General features: G+C 42.6%; 1 protein-coding gene across 1 annotated transcript in view; it reads left to right on the forward strand.

The window, feature by feature from the left end:
• The window catches only part of SEMA3C (semaphorin 3C), a 122398-nt gene that overhangs the window by 56168 nt on the left and 49878 nt on the right, over positions 1-16352 (forward strand). Inside the window, exons 4-6 of the mRNA XM_053404663.1 lie at positions 5696-5758; positions 10260-10379; positions 13138-13228. Of these exons, the coding sequence (XP_053260638.1) occupies positions 5696-5758; positions 10260-10379; positions 13138-13228 (274 nt within the window). The remainder of the gene's footprint in view (positions 1-5695; positions 5759-10259; positions 10380-13137; positions 13229-16352) is intronic.

Below are 16352 nucleotides of genomic sequence, written 5' to 3' on the forward strand. Positions count from 1 at the left end.
GTAAACTAGCAAGTAAACATGTCTACTGGCTTCTCAGGATGCTGCTTTGAAAAGCTCAGCTGCATCTGGGAAAAGAGTGAGCCTGCAGTAAATCACACTGTGCATGTTGCAGTTAACTCTTTATTAGCAAGAATCCGATTCATACAGATTTGACAGACACACCTAATGAGCACAGCAGATAATGGATCAGTTCTGAGACTGAAAGTCCCCTCATCTTGAGTGTTTTCCCCAAGCAATCAGAGACTGCACCTGCATGAAGTCAACCTATCCTTCACCCTCTTCATGCCTCTTCTGGTTCTGGGAGACCAGAGGGGTGGGGAGGTTTTTTTCAAGAGGAGGGGGAGACACCCATTCCTCTTCACTAGCGTGACTCATCTCTGCCTCTTGGCCTCCCTCCTCCCACACTCCTTCTTCAGCTTCTGCCTCTGATTCTGGATTGCTCCCTGCCACAAACTCACCCAGATCACTAAGCCCTGTTATCTCTTCAGCTTCTGACATATCCTCCCAGTCTTCTCCCTCTGGCCACTCATCATCTCACCACCATTCCCCAGACTCTGAGCCTTTTTCTTCCTGCACAAAAAGTCCCTGGACCTTGGTGGTCTTCTGTGTCCAACCAGTCCATGAAACTTTTAGGAGGCAAAAGCACATGGCCTCTTAATTGCAATTTCCCCCTGTGGGTGTGCAATTCCTCCCTGGAAATTTGCTCTCCAGTTCTTCAAAGTACAACCTGTGAATGCACATTCTCCACCTTTCCAAACAAAGTTGGTACTTCTTTTACCTCCGCTTATCTTGCCATGAGAAGATAAATGACTGGCAGAGTCCAAATAGAGGTAAACTCAATAGTATAGTGGCTGCTATGCTTTTTGATGGTGGCCATCTTCCACCGTTGGAAGGTGGAACACTGTCCTGACATTGTCCTGAAATGACGATGTCAGGAACGTTTAAGGCAAAACACAGATGGTGACTGGAAACTGCTCAGTACCCGATCATCAGTGATGGAGAGTTAACAACGTGGTTTTAACTAATTTAAAAGGAGTCCCAGGACAGGCAGCAGGAGATGGATCGTCCCAGGTGACTTGCATTCTGAGAGCAGCCCAACTATAGTTTGTGAAGATGCTGGATCTTTTTCCTACTGCTCTTCACTGGGCTACAAAATCATATCATGGGCAGCAGAGAAAATACTCTTCCTTAATTTCACAGATGCAAAACAGGGACACATTTGTGTATTTACAACACCCTATTCCCACACCAATAATTGCTGCCAAAATAGTCCCTCACTTTCTATTGCACGCTGCTGAAGGCTCTTGTCTTTGGATTAAAAAAAGGTAAAGGACCCCTGACAGTTAAGTCCAGTTGCGAAAGACTATGGGGTTGTAGCACTCATCTTGCTTTACTGCCTGAGGGAGCCAACGTTTGTCTCCAGACAGTTTTTCCAGGTCATGTGGCCAGCATGACTAAGCTGCTTCTGGCGAAACTAGAGCAGCGCACGGAAAGCCGTTTACCTTCCCTCCGGAGTGGTACCTATTTATCTACTTGCACTTTGACGTGCTTTCGAACTGCTGGGTTGGCAGGAGCAGAGTGAGCAACGGGCGCTCACCCCATCACGGGGATTCGAACTGCCGACCTTCCGATTGGCAATCCCAGAGGATCAGTGGTTTAGACCACAGTGCCACCCGCGTCCCATGTCTTTGCATCACACTATATTTATTTGCTCTGCAATACCATGTCCTGCTCTGGCTTCTGAGGCAGGGAGTGTTAGTAAGCTGGCAGTAGAGTTTTCTTTACTTTCTTTACTTTTAATTAACAGCGTTTAACCCCACAGTGGATCTGATTGCACATGTTACAAGTTAGCTGCAAACAAATTCATCAACATGTGTTATCTGGCAGTGAGGACGCCTGACGGAAGTGACATTAATGGACATGGCAGCAACATTTTAAAAAGGCATCTTTAAAGTCTTCCAAAAATAGGGATTGTTACCACAATCTACATCCACTATGATTATAAAGAAACTCTGATGCTTCCCTGAAAATATAGCAGAAACGTAGAAGTTTATTTAGCAGGGGAGGAAAATTTTCAAGAAATGCTTTGGTACAGCACTCAAACTAATCCCATGGAACAAAGAGGAGTCTTGACTTTTAAAGACAGTGTTAGCAATTATGAGCAGTTTCCTGACTTCCTAAGCACAGATATTGTCTTTCTATAATATGCTGCTTGGCTCCTTATTCAGTCTCCTACATTAACATGTGTTGCTTGAAGCTGTATCCTAGTATCTGGATTTTGCAACAACCACATGCAGGTCCTTGCTGCGCTCACTAATCCCCCTTTAACATCTCACTGGAAAAAATGGTGTCACACTGACAGTGCTAAATCGATTAAAGAAATTAGGGATTTATTTTATGTGGAATTGTCTGAGCAGAATTTGCTGAAACATCACAGAGTGAACCGGAATCCAGATAATTGCTACCCAACTTTATAGACACAGTAAATGAAGCTGTAGCTCCGTATATTATTGGCAGGGTATACCATCACCAGACATTTGACTGCTACACACTGGAATAAGTCCAACAGTCATAAAGAACTGACACTTGCTCATTATTCATGGAAACTCTGCTTCTTTGCTACTCTTTTGTCTGTTTTCACATCCTATCTAACTGTTCTTTACTTGGTGTTCTTTACAACCAAGGCCATAGTTTTCATTTTTCCTTTCCCCTTCCTCTCTTTCCCCCCTTTGTGTCATGTCTTTTTAGATTTCAAGCTTGAGGGTAACGGGTGTCATCTTTTTCTTCTTCTGAAATAAATAAATAAACAACAACAATAAAAATCTACCATTCTGAGGGGTAAAATATATGATAGTGGTGAAGAAAATATTAAAATTGAATTTGATAAATGTAGACATTGTCCTTTTAGTATCAGCCTGATCAAGTACAGATTTTGGTATAAAGATTGCTGAGAAAGCACATGGAACCCTCAAAAGAACATTTTTAAGGTCTCCTTCTATAGCAGGTGTGGAGAACCTCCAGATGTTGCTGCATTCTACAGCAGACATGTCATGCTGCTTATGACAATGGATTATTATTATTTACTACTTATTTGCTTTACAAGTTTATAATCCAGTTCACAGCTAGTGGTTATCAAAGTGGCGTACCATAAGATAAAATACAAAAAGCTGTTTTTACAACCTTTCTTTTCTTTCTTTCTTTCATCAAATGCAAGCGTTATCATGTGCATGACATGAAGAGTTTGCCTTCTGACTGCTTGGAAATATATTTTTCTCTACTGCTTGTCTAAACTGGAGCCTGCTAGAGAGATGAACCCTCCATTGTTCTGATTTTGGGTGTGTGCTGGTTGAGGATTCTTCTGAAGCTGAGATGTTTATCTAGAAATTAACTAAAGCTCTTGGGCTCAGTTCAGCTGGAAGCTTAGTGGAGCATATTTTCTTACGTGACACCCTGTGTTATACTTTGGCACCAAAAAGAAACTCTTCGACATCAGCCTCATTTTGAAGCATTTTTGCACATAGTTGATCTAGACTTTGAAAGAAATGAGCAGCGTCCATGTTAAAAACAACAGTGACAACAACCAAACTTTGTGCAATCATTTAAAACATATTTATATCTGATTAGTCTCATTTGCCTTCAGTTCCACTTTTAACAACACCAAAGGTCAGAGGGCAGCTTTATATTTTTCTGGGATTCTCAATGTGGGAGGTCAGCTTCCCTGAGGAGGTTTAGGCATTTTCAAGGGAGGTCCAGATTGTTCCATTGCTTCAATCAACTTACTTTTCATGACTATCTTAAAAAGCAGGAAATAGAACACCCAAAACACATCCTTACAGTCAGTGTGATATGGGCAGAATGTCCCCATTGCAGTTGGAGAGATAAATAGAAGAGACACCATCATTCCCTCTATTTCTGACATACATGCTGTAGCCAAAACGGCATTTGCACACCACACATAGGAGGTAACTTTCATCTAGCTTGGGCCAGTCACAGCCTCTTAACTTACCTCACAGGGTCGTTGTAGGGATTAACGGAGGAGGGAGGTGAACCGTGTACTCTTCTGGAGAGGCCAGCCAGATGGAGATGTCCATCACCAACGTGGCATCCAGAGAACTCCACATGGTTGCAATTGGACCCGCTCCAGTCACAAAACGTGCCTGGCGCCTGGGGTATTTTGAACACAGGACTCAACTGATGAAAGGGGTGGGGAGCACAGAAAATTGGCTGCTGGGGGTGAAATGGAGTGGCTAGAATCCTAACAGCAGCACTCCACATGTGACATTTTATCGCAGATCATACATGTAAGCTTTGTGCTTTTGAAGGGTGCTTGATCTGAAAACCTTTAAAGCAGAGACGGCCGAACTTGGCACTCCAGCAGTTTTGGACTACAACTCCCATCATCTCTAGCTAACAGGACCAGTGGTCAGGGATGATGGGAATTGTAGTCCCAAAGCAGCTGGAGGACTGAGTTCAGCCATCACTGTCATAAAGGTTCTTGCCAACCCATCTAGTTTTTCTCTCTCATTTTATTTGATCAACATTTTTATGCTTCAGAGCATAGATATCCTGACCTAGTTCCCATTGTTTAAAAAGTCCATATCTAATCACTACTTTGACTTCCCCCACAGATGTTTTGGCTAGGCAGAACGTTCTGATGAGGCAGAACTTTGACTGGGCTCAGCTTTTGTGCTTTAGGTCACATTTGTTGGAACCAAGATATAGCTTCTTTCTACATTCTGAAAAACTCCACAGAGACCTGATAAAAATTCTTGTTAGTTTCCCTTGAAATCCCTGCAGACGTGTCAACTCGGAAGGATCTTCAACTCTACTTCAGATTTTGTTGATAGGTGAAATTGAGTGGCACAGTCCGCAATCTTTCCTACACCCGAGGAGGCTTGCGATAGACTGGTTCATTCACTTACCCAGCTAGAACAATCCCATTGTCCTACGCTGGAAGGCCCTTCTAGGCACTGTGTGAGCTTATACATCTTGAAATGGAGAGCTTGAGTTCTGAATGTATGTGCCAAATTTCATTCCACTGTCTCAGTGGATACTATGTTACAGAGCAAGAAATGAGAAGCCAAAAATTGTGCATGCATAGTTTTCATTCACACGTTTTCACCCAACCCTTGAATGATGGGGAAAGGTACCCAGGTCACATGCAGGTGGTGGGGGAAGGTGTGTGCCACCCCCTCCACCCCAAACAACAATTCATATTTGGGTGGGGAAGTGAACTGGCCCCACGCTACAATTTGGGAACCATTCATCCTTGCTGTAATCAGGTTAACAAATGTTAGGGCAGATCCTCTGCCCAATAGGTGTCTTCCTCATGGCACAGGCTTGCAAGGCCTGCACCAGCTTCAGATGACAAACCCATTATCTTCAAAAGTTCTACTTTCTGGAAGGCTGTAACGTACACCAGCTTGCAACTGAAACGATCTATTTGGGATGCATTTTATCAGTTGTTACTGAACTAACCCAGCATTGTGGGAGGCTTGCTGAAAAACTTGGATAAAATACTTTCCCCAGCAACACAGGTCTGTGAAAATATTGATCTTGCGAGTTTAGGCATGCCTTGCAGGCAGTGTGGTAGTTTGAACAAGGTGGAAATGATAAATTTCCCCAACCCTTTTAAATGTGCATTGAATATTATGTAATTCATATTTGTATATGTATGTATTTTCTTTCCACACAGATATTCTGGCCAGCATCAACAACCAAAGTTGATGAGTGCAAAATGGCTGGCAAAGATCCTACAGTAAGTATTCCCCCCTTTTTTTAATTAAATGTTTGGCTACCGAGAAAGAGCGCCTTGGGTGCAGCCAAAAGCGTAGCGGAAGAGGCGTGTTTTCGTTGAATACTCTGCAGGCTGAAACAGTCATGCAAAATTCTGAAACATGTAAGATATTGACACAGCCTGGATCTCCCTCCTGATGTCTGGAAAAATGAGCACATTGCTTATGTTCAGGACATTCCCCCCCTTTTTTTTTTTAAAAGGAAACCCATTTCTTGCTTACCTTGTTGCTAGTGATGGATATCATTAATAAGGCTTGCTCTGTGTATCTCCTAGAGAATATATTGCAGACTGTTGAGCTAATGCTAATGTAAGTGCCTGGACAGACTCCCAGATGGGACAGGCAGCCTTTTGTATGGAAAAAAATAATAATCCCTGTACATTCCAACAGCACTTACTGCTTGATCATAAAGACCCTTTTATTGGTTTTATAAAGCAACATTTTGAACAGATGCCTGAAAAAAAGCAGAACTTCCTTAACGCAGGTAAATGTGGCACGACTGTTACTGGAGTCAAAGCAAGAATCCTGCACGAGAACCATCTGCTGAGCCAATTACCTCTTCCAAATCTCAGAGTGATTCTTGCTCAAACGAACAAACCACTCCTTTAATTGTTACGAGCTTAATAACTTGTACATCACCTCAGGCAATACTTGGGAAAAGGCACTTGGAAATTATGTTAGTAGCAGCTATAACAATAAATGATTTCAGTGTGCCAAGTGCAAGTAGGGTGGCCAGTTTTACAGAGGGCAGTTCTCGATCTGAAGCTGTCCTCTATTTGAGAGACAAAGAAAGAACTCTGAAGGAGGCGGTCTGGCTCAAAGATAAGGAACCCTAAGAAAATAACTCCCTGCCCATTGATATTAGGCAGATATCTTCACGGTGCTGTTTTCAGCACTTGCCAAAAACTTCTTTGTTCAAGCAAGCCTACCCAGGCATGTAAATTTTACCTGGATTTTTAAGCGTTATCTTATTTTATAATGTATATTTTGAAACTTTTGGTTTTGTATACATGTTTCAGTGAGGAAATAGGCTAACAGTTTTAAATATCGGCAATTTTAATTTATTTTATATTGTAAGTAGATCTCATAGGTTTTGATGATGGAGTGGTACAAAGATTTTATTAAATGAATTAAAAATTATGCAGTGGCTCCCCATCTGTGGAATGCTCTCGCTAGCGAGGCTCACATGGTGCCTTCATTACAGATCCTTAGGCACCAGGTGAAAACGTTTCTCTTCAGCCAGGCGTTCTGCTGGTTAACATTCTATGGCTTTTAAAATGTGTTTGTCGGAGGGGAATTACTGGTTCGCTTTTGTTTCATTGTGTATTTTGTATTCTCATTTTCTATCTTTCTGTTGTGAAATACCCAGGGATCTTTGGATGAAGGGTGGTATACAAATTTAATTAATAATTTAAATAAATATGTCAATATATAAATGGAGAACAGGGGCCATGAAGTTGCAAATCAACAGCAGCAATCACAGCTGTCTTTAGATGACTACTAAAACTTGTCCACCTGGGAAGACATTTGACAGTTCTTGACTGAATGGGACTTTTGATCCCTCTCATAGTCTTTTACTTTGCCTTTTGGAGTGGCCCAACTTACAGTTTTCCATGGATTTGATTGTTGATTATTTCATATTTCATATTTAGCACCTTTTGGTGCTAAAGGGTGGACTTAGAAATAGGTAAAGGGTAAAGGGACTCCTGACTGTTAGGTCCCCTCGTGGACGACTCTGGGGTTGCGGCCCTCATCTCGCTTTACTGGCTGAGGGAGCCGGTGTTTGTCCTCAGACAGCTTCTGGGTCATGTGGCCAGCATGACTAAGCCTGCCGGAGCGGTACCTATTTATCTACTTACACTTTGACGTGCTTTCAGACCGCTAGGTTGGCAGGAGCTGGGACCAAGCACAGGAGCTCACCCCATCACGGGGATTCGAACTGCCAACCTTCTGATCAGCAAGCCCTAGGCTCTGTGGTTTAACCCACAGCTCCACCTGCTTCTTATTTATTACTTAGAAATAGTAGTAAATAAATTCCACTTCATTGGTCAAAGCTTTCCAGCCCCCAAATACATAATTGTTTGTGATGCATCTAGGTGGCAACTCAGAAAGGGCTTCTGTGTTGATCCATTGAATATATCTAGGTGTTGTTTCAGGTCTTTTTTTCCACCAGCATTTGAATAAGGTGCACAATTTCTAATCATAATTAAATAATAGCATATTATGCTATGTTCTAATAAGGATTCATTTGGTTGTGGACTTGTAATTAAAAGGAGTATACGGCAAATACTTTTTCCATTTTGATCTTATCTTGATCCATACTTCTCAAGGGAAGAAAATATTGGATCTGCAGAGCATAATGGAGCGTAGCATTTTCCATTAAAATGTCACCAGTAATGGATTCAAGTGATTTCTGTTTAATTAAATTAGCGTTGAAAATGTTAGCATGGTGTCTGCTTCCTTTCCCAGATGACTATAACAGTCTAATACATCATACATACCAAGCTCCAGTATTCCCCCATACTGTGCAAAATGCAATGTACTTTATATATTAAGAATGTTTATTCGAATCTAGTGGTATGCTGTATGTCATTAATGAAGTCAGTATTCAAGGGAGAGCAATACGTGGCTGCATTTCTGTACACACTTTCCCAGAAGTAAGAATCACTGGGGGTCAATGATACAAACTTCTGGGAGGCTAAGTTGCACTTCTACAAAGAGGATGCTATGTGCATCTAGCAGGGAGACTGGCAGCAGGGTGCCAAAGAACAGTGGATATGTTTTTGTTTAGTTTTTTTAATAAGTTGTAAAGTTAAAGCTTTCTTTTAATTTAAAATAAGATCCTTCACCGCCCTTTGGTGTTCTCCAGGCAGCCTTCGGCCTTCCATCCTTCACAGAATACCCATAGAAGATGTCCTAATGGACATTTGTCTGTGGACATTCCAGGATGCATGAGATGCTGAGGAGCAGCAGAGACTAGCTGGAAGGTTTTTTTGAAATAAAAAAGCCAAAGGGAAGCCAAATGGGACAGAACAGACCTATGAGGGAGGGCCAGCAAAATTATAATGGAATTTGCTTAACTAATTTACGTGTCCATATCTGGGTGTCATGTAAAACAAGTGCAATGGAATGGAATGGAACGTAGAATGGAACATGAATGTTTTGCACTGACAACTGGCATATGGGCCCACTTATGGGCCCTCCATAGCATCACATCTGGAAAGGAAACGTCTGTGTACTAAGGCACATTTCAGGCTCCTGAAAGGTAGAATGAGGAAGAATGTGAAAGTATAGCAGGAAGGAAAGAGATCAAAACTTGGATCAGTCAACTACTGGTTTACAGTTTTTCCCTATGAGTGTGGCTTTGAAAACCTTGCCACATGTTGAAAATGTGGCTAAATATTTCATGTTTACTGGGGCTTATGCTACAAGCATGCCAGGCTTTCGATACTGGAGGGTGGGGTGGGGTTGGCTCTGTCTGGACAAGAAATGACTATTAATATGTTGCTGACACTTCCAGCCTCAAAGTGATAGCAAAAGCCAAAAAGGGGAAAGGAGAGGTCTTGTTTTGTTTTGTTTTGCTTTAAGTTCTTCAGGGGCTATCTCAGCCGTTGCCTTTCATTTATGATGTGCATGTGTACCAATTCTCAACTGCAATGTTTCTTCTGGTAAGTCCTCATGTACAAGTATAGCTGTCAACGAGTTGGACTCGGTTACCACAGATAGGAACCTTGTATGGAAACTGTCAGTGACCAGATCCTGATCTATAGGTGACGCTGAGAATCTTGTGGCTCCTTAGCCACAGGGTTAGCCAATCTAGTGCCACCTAGTATGCCAAGTCAAGTCCATCATCTGGGAGGCATATGTTAGAGCAGCTATTCTGCTCCTCTTCCTTATGCCTTAAGGTGGTTTGGTTCCAATCAGTGGTACTGGGGAGCAAGTAGTGTAGGTTGGTCCATTAGGACAAATGGGGCACTGCCCCACCAACCTGAGTCTGCCTTCAGCCACCCTCCAGCTGACTGCAGTCCAGAGGGTGGCGCTGTCCTTCAGGTTCCTCCTCCGTAGTCTCAGTGATGCCACTTGTGGAATTCAGCAGGGAGGAGGACAGGGGCAAAATTAGAGTTAGTTGGCTCTGTCTGCCATTGGCTCTGGCTCTACCTGCTGGTGGGCTCCCTAATGTTTCACCCATCAGTCCCAGTCACGGCTGCCAACTTGAATAAAACATTGTGGGGGGCCCAGGTAAGCACCACCCCACATAATCAATCACATGATGCAGCACATGCACACCGTTTGAATGGGACTGCTCATCGACTTTGTGGGAGCCCAGTCCCCTCAAATATTTTTTGTGGGGGTTGAAGCCCCCACAGCCCCTGGGAGGTGGCTCCTATGGTCCCAGTGGAAATCAGTCACCTGTGGGAGCAGATTTACAACCCCCTTTTGTTTGTTTTCTTGTTCCCTCTGCAGCACGGTTGCGGCAACTTTGTTCGTGTGATACAGACATTCAACCGCACCCATTTATATGTTTGTGGAAGTGGTGCGTTTAGCCCTGTGTGTGCATATCTCAACAGAGGGCGAAGGGCAGAGGTAAGTATGCCAGTCAAGTAGTGGTGTGTGAGTTGGCTGGGTGGAAGACTGCCTAGTGCTGCTCTGCGGTGGTTTGAGTGCCCCTCTTTTTGTCAGCAGCACAGTGTGATACAGCAAGACTTGCCCAGTTGCTTTGACACTGAGCGGTGAGCTCTTTCCCCCCCCCCCCCATGCCTGCAAATACTTTCACCCCTTTCTCAACACCTCTGTTAAAAATTGCCGAAAAGACGGAGGGGCGCTTCGCACTGGGTGACAAAAGGCATTGCTTTCTCCCTCCCCATCGCAGCTTGAAACTAATGTGAGAGGAATCTTGCCCCATTTTTAAAGGAACCTTCAATTTATTCTTCAACAAGCTTGCACCCAGCAGACACTTTTTGTTGGCGTAATTAATTTACAATCAAATGCAAGATTTCGCAATGAGGAGGAAATAGTGGTGCTCTTAAGTGGCAAAATATAGATACGCATCTTGAGCGTTCTGGAATTGGGCTTCAGCGCGCCTGTCTCCTGAGCTGCATGCCTGTGATCCATTGATTAAATAAACTGCTGCCTCAGACGTCTGGAGTCTGTTAGGCACTGGACTGCAGGCCTTCCACTTTCCTTGCCGGGATGGTGCAGGCCAACAACAGCAAAGCCGCTTGGAGTATCGGGGTTTAATGTGAGCCTCCCCCCCCTCCTTTGCATGTATGGGCCTAATTAGCAGAACAGAGGGGATTTATTTTTAGCAAGACTAGTGAGAAAATTGCACTGCTTATCAGCAAGTAATGCTATCGTTTTTCATAGGTGAAAGGCTGTTTTTCCAGGTGAAAAGGAAAAGAAAGAAAAAGAGATTGAAAAGCAAGTTCTTTTGCTTTATCTGCAGAGCTAGAATCTCTCCTAAAGCTATAACACTGGCAACCTTTTTTCCATTGAAGGCCACCTTTTCCTTGAGGATAATCTATTTGGGGAAGGGACATGCCAGCAATGGCAGGATCAGAGCCAGCAATGGGCAGAGCCCCTTCCTTTTCTCTCTCTTTCTCCCACACCCCTTTTCTCTCTCTGCCACCCCTTTTCACCTGCTTCCTCTTCTACTGCCCACCTCCCTTCATCACCTGCATGAAACTGGACTGAGAGCCCACCTTGCCATAACTAGGGATGGGGAAGCAATTTGATGCAGTGTACACGGAATGCCGAATTGATCAAATGTGCATTTTCCAAAACAAAATGCACAGGTACCCTTTGCACTTATCCAAATTTTTGTGATGCAGCTTTCCAACCAAAGATTGCAAAAACACATATCCTAGGGGAAAGGGTGCACAAGAAGGAAGCGTTTAGCAGACAATAGCAGACAAAAGTTCATTATATTAAGAAAAAGTGCTTACAAAAATGTGTACATTTGTGAAAACTGCATATAAATATGTGTTTCTTTGGGAAAGTTTACACTAAAATGCTGTTGAATTTTCATGGAGATGAAAAAAACACACACAAAAATTGCTGCCAAATGTGGAAAACTGTGTATAGGATCGGGAAACTAAGAAAGGGGAGAAAAAAATTGGCAGATTCTTCCATTCCTAGCCATAACACATGTCTCTGCATGGCAGCTGGCACTGAACATCTAACCATCAAATGTGGGCTAGAGAAGGCTAGGCCTTATTATTTTTGCCTCATTCATATCACATTATTGTGACCAAGGATTCAGCTCCAGTAGCAGGTGTATTGCTGTGTTTACAACGGTGTTGCGTGCAGGGAACACATAAATGATTGATTGCTAGGGTGGTCATTGACTTTCACAGCTTCCTACAAGACTCCTCAATAGACTTTTACTGGCAGTATATCATTTTCGGACTCACAGAGCTAGCCTGTGCTGTAAAGTTCGAACCAGGCTGACAGAATTCAGAGTGGGTACCAATTCTGTCTTCCAATCCAAGTCTTTCTGGGTCCAAGCTCTAGTTTTTCTTAGAGGTTTAATATCATCATCACCATTGCCCCTATGTTGTTGGACTACAACTCCCATCAGGTGCAGCCAAGATGGCCAGTAGTGTGGGATGATAGGAGCTGGAGTCTGAGAGGCTCTGAAGGGCCATAGGCTCTCCAGCCCTTGCCTATAGTCACATGACTATGCAGAACATGCGGAGATTGTGAAACACAGTCACTCTGTGACATGGTGGAAAATAAGTGTTTCATCTATCCAAATAAATAAATGGTTGTGTGTGACTGATAATTTCATTTGGTCCACATTTTAAAGCAAACTGAATTAATTTTATGGAGGAAATGCATGTAAAAGTGAATGAAAAGCATACAAAGTGTATATTTTAGGGAAAAGTGTGGATTTTTCATGTAGTTAAAAATATATAACAGAAAACAGGATGGGATGGACTTATTAACAGATGCATTTGAAACTGACACAGAACGGAAATATGCTGACTTGTCCACTCTTAATTGAAAGTGGACCTAAATGAAGAGGTCTGTTAGATCAGGCAAAATTCCACAGAAAAGTGGAGAACCATTCCTTCCTTCATTTTGGCGCAATATTCAGCTATCACCACGGAATCGAATGAAAATTCAGGATAACAAGCACCAATTGCACAGGGGTTGCTGTATGCTGCAATAAATGTTTTAGCCTTTAAGATGCCACAAGACCTGCTGTTGTTCCAGGCACTATTTTTGCAGGTCTTATGGTAGTCGTTAACTGCTTTTCCACACGGTACACCACCCAAGCCAGGCATTTTAAAATTAACCTTCAACTGTTCCTTACCAATTGCACGTTATTTCTCTGTTACAGGAGCAAGTTTTCAAGATCGATTCCAAATGTGAATCTGGGAAGGGCCGCTGCTCTTTCAACCCTAATGTGAATACCGTCTCTGTTATGATCAGTAAGTGAAAACAACTAGGGTTTCTGGGGGCTTAAATCATTAGGTGCCGAGAGTGAAATGAGAGGGTGTTGTAAACAAATTGAGCTACAGGGTAAGAGAAGAAACTGGAAAAAATGATCTGTCAGTGACTGTTTAGTTCTAGGGAATCTTTCCTCAGTTAAGGGAATTGGACCACAGACCACTTCCAGCAACATGTTTCCATTATTTTAGGCTGAATTCCATGTAAAAGTGATTGCTGAGTTCAGGAAATATGTTAGAGATCTTCAGCTGTCTATTGGAGCAGATAATATGTGGGTCCAAAGGCACTTTAGTGTAATTTGAGGGTGGGGGGAAGCAAGATTGCCTTGCGTAATTTTTCCAACCTTAATGTTTATAAAAGAATATTTGATTTAGTTTAATAAAGTAAGGAAAGAGATGTGATTAGGTTTTAGTGGTTGCAGTAGATTTTAAGAGATTGATTTTAGAATTGTAGGAAAATGTATTGCTAGGAAAGAGTGGATTAACTTAGTTCTAATACGAAACAAGCTCCATGTTGTCCCTTTTTTGCAGGCAGATTTTTTGATAATGAAAAATCCCACAAAATCAATGCAGCTGTTGTTTTTTTTTAAAGTGCTTGAAAGGTAGACCAAGGACTGTCCTTTTCTTTCTCTAACATTTTACGGCTGCTTAGAACACCAGTGCCTCCTCTGGGGCCATGTAGTAAAATACCTGGTTCAAAATGCAGCCCCTTCCTGGAGATTTCATGGAGAACAAGATGACTGCTCCCAATTCCCTATAGGAGCATGCATCTTACCCCCATACAATATCCATGATACCTTTGCAAGACATTGTATGGAAAGAAAGGTGGTTGCCCCCTTAGGCATTTGAGCACTTGCCTGGTAGCCATAGGAAGCATGGAGGTGAATGCATCAGATTCCATGCCCACATGGAAGTGGGCTGTTGGCTGAATGGTGGATGTCTCTTTTCTGAGCACAGTACAGACCCAAATGGGCTTTTTTACACACTCATCATAGAAATTCAGAGGGAGGACAGAGCTCTTCCAGTCACCAGCAGGCCAGTGACATTAATTTCAGCTCAAGTTCATCCCTTCCAAAAAGGAACTAATTCACAGTTCAGTTCACAATGTCCATACCAGGCATAGGCGAACTCAGCCCTCCAGATGTTTGGGGACTACAACTCCCATCATCCCTAGCTAACAGGACCAGTGGTCAGGGATGATGGGAGTTATAGTCCCAAAACATCTGGAGGGCTGAGTTTGCCTATGCCTGATCCATAGCATTTCCCCCCCAGCCCTCTGAATTCTACAGAATTCTGCTCTGCTAAAGTATAAAATATACTTAAGAAGGCTGAGAAAATATCAAAACACACATATAGTGTAACATAAGCACTTGCTATATTTATTCTTCCCAATAATTGTGATACTTAAACTTAAACAGCAACCCAACTTTTAAGATCAGTAAAAATTGTCAGTGCAATGGCCACAGAGCTTAATTTAATGAAACCCTTATATGTTCATAAATTATTGCACTAAAATTAAAGTTAAACTGAACTGAACCTTGCCCCATGTTCCTCAGCAAAAGGAACTTAATTCACATTCAGGTTTATTGAGTGAGTGAATTTATATCCCACCCTTCCTCCCAAAGGAATTTTCCCCAGATTTTCTTCTGCTGCAAATTCTCTATACACAGATGCTATTAGCCTGATGACCTCTTTAAGGCAAGCCTACCTTGTTACCTGTTGACAGCATGTCAACTCTAAATTTAAAAGCACCTAACAGCACATGGCTTTTGCAGCTTGATATGGCTGGCCTGCCATATATGGCCTGGGGATCATGACGTTGGTTAAATCTGCTACACATTAAATAAAAGTTTCATGGTGAATCCAAGGCTCCTGAATTCAAGCGTTCAGCAATTCCTCCTCTGTTCCCAGCGGTCTTCCTCTCCTTCCAACTGTACCCTATTATAAAGCTGAGGTATAAATCTTTTGGTCCAAACCACAGTAAGTCCTATTCTGCTATAAAGATTATCATATTTATTGTGACAGATTTACTGAGACACCAGGACCGTCTTGGAGTAGAGCCCACTTCGTCAGTTCCATCACACTTTATCAGATGCTGGAACTGGACCAAGTTCTACTGGCTCATCAATGCTGGTTCATTTGAGCTCCATTCAGATGTTCACTTAAAATTGTGTGGCTCAAAAGTGGGGAGGGTAATGGCATGTATGCAGGTCCTGACGCCAATGTTCCCTGTGTGCCCTGAGTTTCAGACCTTCCTGTGTTGAGATCAGGAACCTTGACAAACATGCTTAGAATCCCTCTTGAGACACAAGAAGGCCTGAAAGTGGGGCAGACATGGGCAGCAGTGGGTGGGGCTTTCAGGCATTTCCCTCACCCCTCCCCATCTTTCACCCATATGCTTTCAGTCAAACTAGGGCTTTCTTTCGATGTTACATACCTCGCTTTTGTACTAGAGTGCAGAGCAGCTGATCAAAGGCCCCAGGACGGGTTAGTCTGTTAAAAGAAATGTTCCCAATAAAATTGGTCCATTTGCATTGTGACCTCATCCCTCACTGATTTCCCAGGAAAGAAATGATAGGAATTTTGTTTTGGGATGAAAGATAAGCTTTGAGGCATAATGGACCTCTCTGGAGGTTGGATAATATCTTGAAGTTATTTGTTTCATCCAAATGATTATATAAACAGGTGTGTTTGTGTGTAATCTTTTCCCCTTTGCCTGTTCACAGTTCTCAAGTTATCATCAGAGCTGTGTTAGTTGCCTGGCTGGAAATGGCTATGTATTATTCCCACAGCCTACACATGATTTTCAATTAGGGATGGGCAGAACTGTAAATTGCAGTTTCTCTTCCTTGCTCATTTTTTTCCTGCCTTGTGTTCAGTTCTCCACGTTTACATATCAGCTTGCCATTTTTTTAAAGTCCTCATGCAGATTCATCAGCCTTTTAGTGTGAATTTCTGCCCAAAGTACACACTTTCACCAAGGGATTTCTCCTGATGTAGTGCATTTTTTTAGCATGTAACTTTAACTAGCATATACATTTTTGTGTGCATCATTCGGATGGAGAACTGCATTGCAAAATTTGGCGGTGCAAATCTTCAGTTCTAG

This window comes from Podarcis raffonei, chromosome 10, assembly GCF_027172205.1.
Source record: "Podarcis raffonei isolate rPodRaf1 chromosome 10, rPodRaf1.pri, whole genome shotgun sequence".
Classification (NCBI taxonomy): domain Eukaryota; kingdom Metazoa; phylum Chordata; class Lepidosauria; order Squamata; family Lacertidae; genus Podarcis; species Podarcis raffonei.